The following is a 13,043-nucleotide window of genomic DNA, read 5'->3' as shown; positions in this document are numbered from 1 at the left end:
AGGCTGTAATCTCGTTTAGAATGTATTTCAGCATACCAAATAAATTTTCTCTTTCTTGAGGCATAATTGACAAATAAAAATGTATAGACTTAGGGTATACAACCTGATGCTTTGATACATGTATACACTGTGAAATGATCACCATAATCAACCAAATGAATATACCCACTATCTCGTTAGGTACCATTTTTTTCTTTTTCTTCTCGTGTGCATGTGTGTGTGCAGTGAGAACACTGAAGACGTACCCTCTTAGCAAACTGCAGGTGCACACACGATAACTGTGGTTACCATGCTAATAGACCTCCAGAACCATTCACCTTGCATAAATGAAACTGTACCCTTTCCCTCCAGTTGTATTGAGATATAACTGACCGATAACACTGTTAGTTCAATGTGTACAACATGATTTGATATATGTAAAGTGATGATCACAGTAAGTTTAGTTAACATCCATCACCTCACGCGCTTACAATTTTTTCCGTCTCATCTTGAGAACTTTTTAAGATCTACTCCCTTAGCAACTTTCAAATACATGCTATTGCTAACGATAGTCACCGTGTTGTACATATCACCAGAACTGATTTCTCTTAAAACTGGAGGTTTGTATCTTTTGACCACCTTCAACCATTTCCCCTACCTGCCCACCCCCTCACTCTAGCAACCGCCAATCTGTTCTGTTTCTGTGAGTTTGGGGTTTTTCCCCCCTAGATTCCACACATGAGTGAGATCATACAGTATTTATGTTCCTCTGACTTATTTCAGCATAATGCCCTCAAGTTCCATCCAGGATATTGCAAGTAGCAAGATTCTCTTTTCTTTCTTTCTGTTTTTCACTTTTTTAGGAGAAAAAAACTGAGAATCAGAGATCATCTCCACGCACTGTCGGTGTGGAGCCTGATGCGGGGCTCAGTGCCATGAACCACAAGATCATGACCTGAGCCTAAATCAAGAGCCCGCTGCTTGACCAACTGAGCCACCCAGGCGCCCCGGGCTTCTTTTCTTTCTCACTGCTGAATACTGTTCCATCGTGTGTACATGGAACTTTCTTTATCCATTCATCCATCGGTGGACACCTAGGCTGCTCCCATAGCTTGGCTACTGTAAATAATGCTGCAACGAACGTGGGGTACAGGTATGTTTTTGAGATAGCGATTTCATTTCCTTTGGATGGATACCCACAACTGGATTGCCAGATCATCGGGTAGTTCTGCTTTTAATTTTCTGAGGAACGTCCATCCCATTCTCCAGAGCGACTGCACCAACTTACATTCCCACTAACAGTGCACGAGGGTTCCCTCTCCTGCACATCTTCACCAACGTTTGTTGTCTCTTGGGAGTCTATTTGACGATGGCCATTCTGACAAGTGTCAGGTGGTATCTGATACCTCGCTGCGATTTTCACTTGCATTTATCCCATTGATGATATGGAGGCACCTTTTCAAACACCCGTTGGCCATTTGTAGGTCTTCTTTGGAAAAATGTCTCTTCAATCCCTCTGCTCATTTTTTGATCAGGCTGTTCTTTTTGCTATTGGATTGTAGGAGTTCTTTGTATACTTTGGATATTAACCTTTTATCAGATAGACGATTTACACGTATTTTCTCCCAATCCTTAGGTTTGCCTTTTCATTTTGTTGATGGAAGAAGCTTTGCTGTGCAGAAGCTTTTGGATTTGATGTAGTCCCGTGTGTGTATTTTTGCTTTGTGGCCTCTGCTTTTGAAAACCTTGTGCCCTCTGACCAACATCTGCCTGTTTCCCCCTGCTCTCCCCAGCTGATTAGATTTTTAATGGAAAATTTTTCTATGTTTCCCAATTCTATTCACCGAAGGATCTGTTCTTCCCCACAGATTTTAAATGCAATTTTTAGAGAAAATGCTTACATATATGCGTCTGTACTTGGTGTCTTTAATGTTGCAGATCAATGTATATTCCTGCCCCAGTACAGCTCTGTTGTAATTACTTCAGTTTAATTAGAAGAGATTTTCGTATTCACAACTCTCCTACATTACTTTCCTTCGTCATGCATATTTCTGGATATATATTTTTTAATGTTTATTTTTGAGAGACAGAACGTGAGCGGGGGGAGGGGCAGAGAGAGGGAGACACAGAATCCCAAGCAGGCTCCAGGCTCCGAGCTGTCAGCACAGAGCCCAACGCGGGGCTCGAGCTCATGATCCAGGAGAGCATGACCTGAGCTGAAGTCGGATGCCCAACCGACTGAGCCACCCAGGCGTCCCGACTGGATAGATTTTTAAATCTTCACGTAAGGGGTTTAGGGACTTTGGCACTGTGATGGGAGTTGCATTAAAATGGTACATTTCTTTTTAGATAAAGGATCTTTATAATATTAAGATTCCCACCCAGAAACAGGATATGGCTATTCAGTCAAATCTTCTCTCATGGTTTCATGGCCTGCAACAAACTTGCTTTCTTTCATATAAATCCTACACATTTTTGGCAAACTCTTCTTCCTTTTACGAATGAGATCTTTTTTTTTTTTTTTCCATGATGTTTTGTAGCTGCCTGACGCCAACGTACAGGAAAAAGCCGCAAGCTATTTTTGCTTTTGTTTGATCTGGAACATTTCCCAAATTGTGTCACGGCGCACGGCCATGTTCACCTCCATTATCGTTATCGTTTTGTGTACGTGCTGCCAATAAAAGCAAAGCAAAGGCCTTTCTCTTTTCCAACACTTTATTTCAAAGGCTTCGAACATATAGAAAAGTTACAAGAGGTTTACAACAATGACCTATATACCCACTGCCCAGATTCCACCACTAACGTTCTACTCCAGCCGTCTTTTAACCGTCTCCCTACCCGTGGCTTACCCCTCGCCCGTGTGTCTTCCACACGGTTGAAAGCGTTCTCTCTCTAATCCACGAAAGGCTGCGCTAGTTCCCTCCAGGAGGGAGGCCAAATTCTCCAGCATAAACACAAGGCCCTCCGCGAAGTGACCCCAGCCCGCCTTTTCAGGATCGCCTCCCACAGCTCTTTTCTTTGCCCATAAAGCGTTCTCTGCCGACACAGCTCTCACCCAGACGCGATGAAATCGGACTTACCTTTCTTTTCCAGCTCGAATGTCACCTCTGTCGCCAGGCCTTGCCAGCATCCCACTGGCTGTACGGTCCCCATAAAGTTCCTATTAAGCTCTGCCCGTGCATCCTAACACATTGTGAATAGTTTCTATACGTCTGTCTCCCCCACCAGACCACGAGATCGCCGAAAGCAAAACCCTGCCTCATGCCTCTGTATTCCACCGTCAAGCGGACCCACCACGAGGCTCAACACACCTTGGGCACAGGAGGTAAGACTCAGATGACGGAGGGACGCAAACCCTCAGCTCCCTGGCCGACCACCTCGGGGTCCGGGAGAGCCGAGCACCCACCTGTACAGGCACGCCCAGCTCCAGCGTCAGCCCCACACAGGGGTCGATGAAGATGGTGACGATGGGTTCCGAAGGGTCCCGGGCAAAGCGTTCCAGGACGGCATCGTGCTCCGCTGTCCATTCCGCACCCGCCAGTCCTGTCAGCACGGCTCGGGACAGGAAAAGGGGCTTCTACGGGAGGGGAGCAGAGGGCCGAAGCAGGTACAGCCGTCAGGAGGCGTCCTTTCCCCCATTCACAAGCGCACGTGGGGACATAGGACATGAGGCGAGAAGCCTGACGGGTCCAGGATGGTGAAGGGAAGGCTGCAGATAAGCTGAATGACGGGTTTCAAGCTTCTGAAGAAAGCAGACAGTGAGATTCCCTTGCTTCGACGAGTGAAACTAGAACGGACCACAGAGGAAAACGGGGGACACGATCTTCCCCAGATATCTCCTTTATGCCTGTGGTTGCAAAGACACCTCGCCCGGCGATCCTCGACCTCGGAGTAAAACTCAATCAAGGGACCCTGTAGGATATGAGCCTAAAGCAGGCAATCAGGCCCCAAGATGATGAGCTGGAAAAAGGAGAAGGGTGCAGCCTGCCCGGGACGCTGAACGGGAGACGTCAAGGCAAAGCCAACTGGCAGGGGCGCCTGGGCAGCTCAGTCGGTTAAGTGTCTGACTCTTGATTTCGGCTCAGTTCATCATCTTATGGTTTGTGGGTTCGAGCCCCAAGTCAGGCTCCACCCTGTCTCTGTCTCTCCCTTTTTCTTTGCCCCTCCTGTGAGTGCATTCTCTGTCTCTCTCTCTCTTTCAAAGTAAATAAACTTTAAAAAAAAAAAAAAAAAAGCAAACTAGCCTTAGCAGAGAGGGAGAACGAAGGGGAAGAGACAAGACTGGGAAACACCAAAGAACGCACGAGTTAGACGGCAAAAAAATTTTAAGTGGTGACTAGAAAAAAAAAACTCTGGAGAACTCCTCTAAATAATTAAAGGAACCGGAAGACATGAGCACAAACACGAGGAGTCACCCTGTCCTTCTCCCAGTGCTCCTGGAAGATGAGAAGGAATCTCCTTCACCTGAAGTTTCCAAGTCGAGAAAACTTCATGCTCTAAAATGTCTCCCATGTAGAGCCAAGGGTGGACCAACGAGGAAAACGCAACCACCCCAGGAAATAAACGGACGCAAACGGACGTGTCGTGTCGCAAAAAGAGAAACTGAAAATATGAAAAAACCGTTCAGTGTCACTTGAAATCAAAGAAGTACAAATAAAAATAGCACGGATATAGCACACAGTGCTCGGCTACTAACACCCGGGCCCGGAGAGTTCTTGTTCTTGGCACGAAGCCACAGCGAGCACAGCTGGGCCTTACGCGGTGAGCCTGTCCCCGTTTGATTCAAGGCGGGGGAGACAAGGGGCGGGGCGCCTGGGTGGCTCAGTCGGTTGAGCATCTGACGTCAGCTCAGGTCACGATCTCATAGTTCACGAGTTCAAGCCCCGCGTCGGGCTCTGTGCTGACAGCTCGGAGCCTGAAGCCTGCTTCGGAACCTGTGTCTCCCTCGCTCTCTCCCACCCTCTGTCCCTCTCTCTCTGATAAACAAACACTGAAAAATAAAAATTAAAGACATTTGAAAAATCAACAAACAGAAACAGGCGGGGACACAAGGAAGGGAAAGTGAAGAGCCCTGTCCCTCTGGAGGGGTGCGGGGCACGGAGAACTTTCTCGTGACTCAGCGAGCTGGATCTGTGGCAAGCAGGCTCCCAGTGGAGAGGGAGTAGACGCCAGCGACAGACTGGAGAGAACTCCTCGTCCTCCATTTTACAGCTAACCCTCGGACTGACTGGCTCCCGGGGAGGAAGAGTTGGCTCAGGGAAATCCCTAACTTACCACATCCGCCTCAGGCTCCGGCAATTCTTTCTGTGCCTCAGGCTCCTCCGATGTTGGCTCTGGGAAGAACAAAAATTCAAAAATGAGGGCGTTCCATGGGGCGCCTGGGTGGCTCGGTCGGTGAAGCGGCCGACTTCGGCTCAGGTCATGATCTCACATCCGTGAGTTCGAGCCCCGCGTCGGGCTCTGGGCTGACAGCTCAGAGCCTGGAGCCTGTTTCAGATTCTGTGTCTCCCTCTCTCTGACCCTCTCCCGTTCGTGCTCTGTCTCTCTCTGTCTCAAAAATAAACGTTAAAAAAAAAAACTTCAAAAATGAGGGCGTTCCTTAAACACAGTCACCACACCGCCCAGCACTTCCATCCCCGGGTATATCCCCAAGAGAACGAAGCGGGGACTCGAACAGATGCCTGCACATCCACGGTCACGGCAACACTACTCACGACAGCCAAAAGGTGGAAACTCAAGTGCCCATCAACGAGTGGCCAGATAAACAAAATTGCGGTGGAATATTGTTCGGCCATAAAAAAGGATCGGAGGTGGGGCGCCTGGGAGGCTCGGTCGGTTAAGCGTCCGACTTCTGCTCAGCTCATGATCTCACAGGTCGTGGGTTCGAGCCCCGCGTCGGGCTCTGTGCTGACAGCTCGGAGCCTGGAACCTGCTTCGGATTCTGTGTCTCCCTCTCTCTCTGCCCCTCCCCTATGCACTCTCTGTCTCTCTCTCTCTCTCTCTCAAAAATAAACAAACATTAAAAATCGGAGGTGGGGGGTGCCTGGGTGGCACAGTCGGTTAAGCGTCCGACTTCAGCCAGGTCACAATCTCGCGGTCCGTGAGTTCGAGCCCTGCGTCAGGCTCTGGGCTGATGGCTCAGAGCCTGGAGCCTGTTTCCAATTCTGTGTCTCCCTCTCTCTCTGCCCCTCCCCCGTTCATGCTCTGTCTCTCTCTGTCCTAAAAATAAATAAACGTTGAAAAAAAAAAAAATCGGAGGTGGGGTGCCAGGGCAGCTCGGTCTGTTGAGCGTCTGTCCAACTCTTGCTCTTGGCTCAGGTCATGATCTCATGGTTCATGAGATCAAGCCCCCCATCAGGCTCTGCACTTACAGTATGGAGCCTGCTTGGGATTCTCTCTCTCTCCCTCTCTGCCTTCCCCCACTCACATGAGCACACGCGTGCACGCACGCGCTCTCTCAAAAATAAACAAACATTAAAAGAAAAAAGGGAACGGAGGTCAGGTACAACGCTACATCAGGGACAAAGCTCAGAAACATGATGTCGGGTGTAAGAAGCCGGTCACAAAAGACCATATACCGTATGGATCCGTTTACGTGAAATGTGGACAGCAGGCAAATCCATACAGACAGAAAGTGGATTAGCGGTTATCAGGATCTGTGGGGCAAGGGGAAGGGGGGAGGGGCTGCTAAAAGACTAGGGTCTGGGGGCGCCTGGGTAGCACAGGTAGTTAAGTGTCCGACTCTTGGTTTTGGCTCAGGTCTCACAGTCTGTGAGTTCAAGCCCCGCATCAGGTTCCACACTGACACTGCGGAGCCTGCTTGGGGTTCTCTCTCTCCCTCTCTCCCTGCCCCTCCCCGCTCACTCTGTCTCTCAAAATAAATGCACTTCAAAAAAAATTTTTAGGGGCGCCTGGGTGGCGCAGTCGGTTAAGCGTCCGACTTCAGCCAGGTCACGATCTCGCGGTCCGTGAGTTCGAGCCCCGCGTCGGGCTCTGGGCTGATGGCTCAGAGCCTGGAGCCTGTTTCCGATTCTGTGTCTCCCTCTCTCTCTGCCCCTCCCCCGTCCATGCTCTGTCTCTCTCTGTCGCAAAAATAAATAAATGTTGAAAAAAAAAATTTTTTTTAATTAAAAATAAAAAACTAGGATCTGATGCAATTAGAAGTAAAGATATAGGGTGAGCTGATGCCAATCTTTCAAGGTGCTTCAAGTAGCTTTCTCAGGGCAGGGGGGAGGGGAACAGGATGCAAATGCTCTAAAATTAGATAGTGGTGATGGCTGAAACAGTTTTGTGAATATACCCAAAATCACTGAATTGCGCCTCAAAGGGATGAACTTTGGGGCACCTGGGTGGCTCAGTAGGTTAAGGGTCTAACTTCGGCTCGGGTCATGATCTCATGGCTTACGAGTTCAAGCCCCACGTTGGGCTCTGTGCTGACACCTCAGAGCCCGTAAGCTGCTTCGGGTTCCGTCTCTGTCTCTCTCTGCTCTCCCCCACTCGTGCTCTGTCTCTCTCTCAAAAGTAAATAACAAGACATTTAAAAAAATTAGGAGCACCTGGGTGGCTCAGTCGCTTAAGCATCCGACTTTGGCTCAGGTCATAATCTCATAGCTCGTGGGTTTGAGTCCTGTGTCGGGCTTTGTGCTGACAGCTCAGAGCCTGGAGCCTGCTTCCGATTCTGTGTCTCCCTCTCTCACTGCCCGTCCCCCACTCACCCTCTGTCTCTCTCTCTCTCTCAAAAATAAACAAACATTTAGGGAAAAAAATTTAAAGGGATGAATTTTATAGTAAGTGAATTCTATCCCAATTTTCTTTTAAAAAGCTGACGAGGGGGGCATCCGGGTGGCTCAGTCGGTTAAGCGTCCGACTTCGGCTCAGGTCACGATCTCACAGTTTGTGAGTTCGAGCCCCGCGTCGGGATCTGTGCTGACAGCTCAGAGCCTGGAGCCTGCTTTGAATTCTGTGTCTCCCTCTCTCTCTGCCCTTTCCCTCCTTGCTCATGCTCTGTGTCTGTCTGTCTCTCAATAATAAATAAGTGTTAAAAAAATCTTTTTTAATTAATAAAGAAAGAAAAAGCTGACAAGGGCAGGAGTAGAGGAGTGGAGGGAGGCAGGGGAATGAAGGCCAAGCAGTACTAAGATTATTCTAGGCCTTCAGCTTCTGGCCTTCCATTGCTTTTCCCACATGCAGAAGCCGGGGCCCACGGAAACCGGCCCCGCTCAGTTGGCGCACTCCTTTCTGGCGCACCCACTCTGGACGCCGAGAATACCCAGGAGGCTGTGTTTCTACCTCCTGATCTGCTGCTCACACAAGAGACGGGTAAAGCCGGTGAGTTTCCCACCTGCCATGGGCCGAAAGGAGGAAGAAGCAGCAAATGAGACGGAGCCAAAAGACTTTGGGGAACAGGACACTCCGACTTCAGAAAGGAATCCCAAGAGGGGAGACTGAGGCACAGAAGCCAAGAAAGAAAATCATGAAAAAGATGGGACAGACGGTTCCAGGAGCCTGGCGGTGGTGAGACGGGCAACCAAGAAATCTAATGCCCTTTGAGAAAACTGAAGGCATTCAAGATGCCAGATGGAACCAAGGCTAAGGGGAGGAAGACTGAGGCAACCTCAAGGGTAAGTGGGGGACGGGGGGCGCCTGGTGGCTCAGTCAGTTAAGCATCTGGCTCTCGATTTCGGCTCAGGTCATGATCTCACGGGTTTGTAGGATGGAGCCCCACATAGAGCTCTGTGCTGACAGCAGGGAGCCTGCTTGGGATTCTCTCTCTGCCTCTCACCCGCTCATGATTGCACGCATGCACTCTCCAAGTGAAGGAATAAACTCAAAGAAGAAAAAAAAAACATTGCTTAAAGAGTATATTGGTTTTGTCTCCTACAACACAATTTATATATATAAAATCCAAGTCATGAGATATGATACCGGTATATGATGTTCATGGCTACGTGCAGTAAAAATGTAACTAGCAAGCTTGAGGGGGCGCCTGGGTGGCTCGGTCAGTTAAGTGGCTGACTTCCGTTCAGGTCATGATCTGGCGGACCGGGAGCTCGAGCCCCGGGTCGGGCTCTGTGCTGACAGCTCGGAGCCTGGAGCCTGCTTCCGATTCTGTCTCCTTCTCTCTGTCTCTCTCTCTCAAAAATAAACAAACATTAAAAAAAATTTGATTTTTTTTAAAAAGCAAGCTTGAGGATGATAAACACCAACTCAGGATAACGGTGGCATCTGGAGAAAGAGAGAAGAGCTGGGGGAGATGTGGCAATTGGAAGGACTCACTGCCACAATGTGGTCGTCATTGGGTGATGGGTACATGGGGGTCCATTCTGTTATTCCCTATACTTTTCCTGACTTGCCTGAAATACAGGTCTATAGTCTCTTATCCAAAACCTTGGGGTTGCGTGGGCTTCAGAATGTACAATTGTCAACGGAGTATGACACACGATCCCCCTCCCCCCCCACCGCCTCCGGCAGACTCTCGACCAACACGCCACAATCTAACTCTTAAAGTCAGTAGCACCGCAGGAAAACATTCGAAAATACACACTAAGTGCTTACATTGACCGGTAAGCACTCTCGGGCCAGTCTGGTTTATATATTACCACCAAATAAGTTTGGATGCCAAACTCTGTGGGAAAAAAACTGGTTAGCCCTTAAAGTTTTTCTTTTCTTTTTTTTTTTTTTTTTTTAATTACAAATATGGGGGAGCCCGGGTGGCTCAGTCGGCTAAGCGTCCAATTTCAGCCCAGGTCATGATCTCACTGTTCCCAGGTTTGAGCCCCTTGTCGGGCTCTGTGCTGACAGCTCAGAGCCTGGAGCCTGCTTCGGATTCTGTGTCTCCCTCTCCCTCTGACCCTCCCCCGTTCATGCTTTGTCTCTGTGTCAAAAATAAACATTAAAAAAAAAAAAAAAAAAAAACAGCACAGACTGGGTGGCTTCTAAACAGCAGAAACTTCTCTCTCCCATTTCTGAAGGCTGCAAGTCCTAAACCAGGATGCACCATGGGCACCGAGACCCTTCCTCTGGGTCACAGACTTCTCACCGTGTCCTCACATGGAGGACTGAGGCAAGGGATCTCTCTGGAACCACCTTCCCAAGGCATTTATCCCATCCATGATGGTCCCACCCTCCATGATGGTCCCACCCTCCTGATCTGATCAGAGCACCTCCCAAAGCCCCTACCCGCTAATCACATCACATCGGGCGTTAAGATTTCAACGTATGAATTGGGGGAGGGAGGGGGACAAAACATTCAGACCATGGCCGGCGCCTCTGTCTCCAGCAGGGACAGACCTCAATCCCCTCCCCAGCTCCGAAGAGCACAGGGATCACCGTGGGTGTCAGGGATGCTGTGGAGGTCCCCATCTCCTCTGAACCTCTGCTGGGTCAGCTGGAAAGCTCCCCACCAAAGGACAAAAAGGCTTAGAGCTAAGGGAGTCATAGATTCTTTGTATTGGATGGTCAAGGCTTTCACTGAGACTCTCCTTCCCTTCTCACACTGGAGGAGTCTCCAGGTTGAACCTCGCTGTGCCTCCTGCTCCCTCCGCATCCCTGGTCCAGGCGCCCAGCCTCCAGGAGCTAGTTCCATTTTTAATGCTTCTGGGAGAACTCAGAACAAAACATTTTGCTGGTCTCTAACCTCTGGATCCTAGGTATCCTGTGAACCCTGGACCTCTCTCCCACACCCATGCTTAACCACTGTTCGTATGAAAAGAGGATTCTATTTCTGTCCTTCTTGAGAGGCTGCTTGCAGTGGGAAAATGTGGGGGCTATACTTAGTTCACAGTCCAATCTACACCGGCCAGAGCTCCAAGGCACGGCCCTGCGACAGCAACTGCTACCAAAAAAAACCTTCCAACCCACAGGAGAGGCATCCCTGAGATCAAAGCCGCAGGAGGCAGCCTCTTTAAACTCTCTGCTCCCTCAATCTAGACATGGGTCTTCTTTTTGTGTGTGTGGCCCTGAACCTGACCCTCCTGAGTCTACCAAGGCTCCGCCAAAATGAAGGCAGAGACGCAAGAGCCTTGAACAGATGGGAGAAAGCAGCGCTCAGGCTGAGGATTCAAAGGGCGGCGAAGCAGGCTGAGTCTCCATGGTGATGGGCTTAATGGAAGAAAAACATTATTTGTTTTGCCACCCAGGGTGAAGATGGGAAAAAGGAAGAGATCAAACCCTCCTCGGTGTGGTCGGAGCAACCTGGAACACTGGAAGTGAGGAGGAAGAAGAGGCTAGGAGAAAGAAAGGACTGGCTAGTGAGCTCCGGGGTCACTGGGTGGTTGGGGGTTGGAGGCGGGGGGGGGGGGGTACTGTGAGGAGGGAAAGAACAGGACAAGGCTGGCCAAGAGGAAAACACAGAGACAGGAGCCCAGCATCAGGCCTGACACTCCACTCAACCCTCCCACAACCCTCAGACCCTCTTTGAAGACACACATTCTGCCTCCGAGCTCCTCCCCAGCGTATACCCACCAAGCTCCTCCTTGAAGGAATCGGACTCCGGCTGGGGAGGCAGGGCGGCGTCCCCAGGCTTCGAGGCCGGGGTGGCCTCGGAGGCTCTTTGGCGGGCACCACGGCTGGCGCTTCCCTGGCCACTCAGTCTCTGCTTCTCTTCTTTGCTGGACATGGCGTGGGCAACACCTGCGGACACACGGGCAGCTGGGGGTCCGCAACCGGATCCACGCCTCCCAGCCCGTCCCCCCTCCGTACACGCGGTCCCTTTTGAATTCACAAACTGAGACCCCCCCTCCCCATATCATACTCATATCTGGGGATACCTCACCCTGCTCCATCAACCACCCAGGCGTGGTCACACACACCTTCAGCCACTTTACCCCTCAGGGCCATGGGTGGAGAGAAGGCCCGGGGAGGGGAAGGCCATCCCCCCATCCCTTGTCATGATATCAAGTCACCCAAGCAAACTAAGACGATTCTCCTCCAACCCTCCTTTCTCCTGCGATACCCCAAGCAAGGCGGGGGGGGGGGGGGGGGAACGGGAAAATTCTCCTCCTACCCACGCTAAAATGTGCCACCCCCTTAAACAAAGAAACGCAGTATTTGCGGGTCGCCTGGGTGGTTCAGTGGGTTAAGCATCCAACTCAGGTCATGATCTCCCGTGAGCGAGTTCAAGCCCCGAGTCGGGCTCCGTGCTGACAGCAAGGAGCCTGCTTGAGATTCTCGATCTCCCTCTCTCTCTCTGCCCCTCCCTTGCTCACGTGCTGTCTCTCAAAACATATAAAGAAAAAGAGAAACAGTATTTGCAACACATCTCTTTAGGTTTTCATTGCTGGGGGGGTAGGAACTCCGTTTTGTGGGTGCTGAAAAGATCTCTTCGCATAGTTGACTGAGGAACCCTGAACTAGGCCACAGTGAAGCCCAACCTCATTTGACTCCTAAGGCCGAAAACAGACTGGCAGAAGGAAGGAGAAAAGTCACCCGACACGGAATTTCCAATTGTGTGGGGGGGAGAAGAAAATGGGGCAGGAGGAAGGCCTCTGGGGCGGAAGCAGGGGCGTTCGCGGCGGCCCAGGGGCACTGTGTGATTGGCCGGGCCTTCCGGCTCCAGCCCGACAGCCACCTGTGGCTGCCACAGGCATCGATCACAGGTTATGAGTTCCAGACTTGAAGGATGCGTGCTTTGCTCCAAGGAGAAGCGTTCTGTTAGGCCAACGCATCAATAAAACCAACCGCAGCCCAGCCAGGGGCCTCCAGAGAAGCGGCCTGCGGCTGGAGCCTCCCGGGGGGGGGGGGGGGGGGGGGGGCGTCCGCGGGCGAGGCCGGGAGCACCCTCCCCAGGGTCTCACCCCCAGATCCGCCAGGGCGGACCCCAGGAGGGGCCGCTCCAGCAGCCTGAGGGCTCGCGCCGTCACTCAGGAAGGACGCAGGGGACCAGCGGGCAGGTCCTCAAAGTGGCTGCCTGTCGTCGACAAACCTGCCCTTGCAGGGGCTTCCTCACCCTACGGTCACAACTGCCCCCCCCCCCCCCCCCCCCCGCTGCTCCGTCTCAACCCCACCCTCCCCTTCTTCTCCCCTCCCCCACAACTGCCCTTTCTCCACCCCCCCTGCCCCCTTCT

At 51.1% G+C, this 13,043-nt stretch overlaps 1 protein-coding gene across 1 annotated transcript in view; it reads right to left on the bottom strand.

Annotated features, from left to right (window-relative positions):
* Positions 1-13,043, bottom strand: part of DNAH2 (dynein axonemal heavy chain 2) — an 84,611-nt gene that overhangs the window by 71,110 nt on the left and 458 nt on the right. Inside the window, exons 2-4 of the mRNA XM_086686540.1 lie at positions 11,443-11,610; positions 5,254-5,312; positions 3,386-3,556 (exon numbers count right to left, since the gene is read on the bottom strand). Of these exons, the coding sequence (XP_086542666.1) occupies positions 3,386-3,556; positions 5,254-5,312; positions 11,443-11,596 (384 nt within the window). The 5' untranslated portion in view covers positions 11,597-11,610. The remainder of the gene's footprint in view (positions 1-3,385; positions 3,557-5,253; positions 5,313-11,442; positions 11,611-13,043) is intronic.

This window comes from Puma concolor, chromosome E1, assembly GCF_028749965.1.
Source record: "Puma concolor isolate L17-30 chromosome E1, mPumCon1.1.hap2, whole genome shotgun sequence".
NCBI classification, from domain to species: domain Eukaryota; kingdom Metazoa; phylum Chordata; class Mammalia; order Carnivora; family Felidae; genus Puma; species Puma concolor.
The sequence above is the reverse complement of the archived record's forward strand: the minus strand, read 5'-3'. Positions and strand labels throughout refer to the sequence as shown.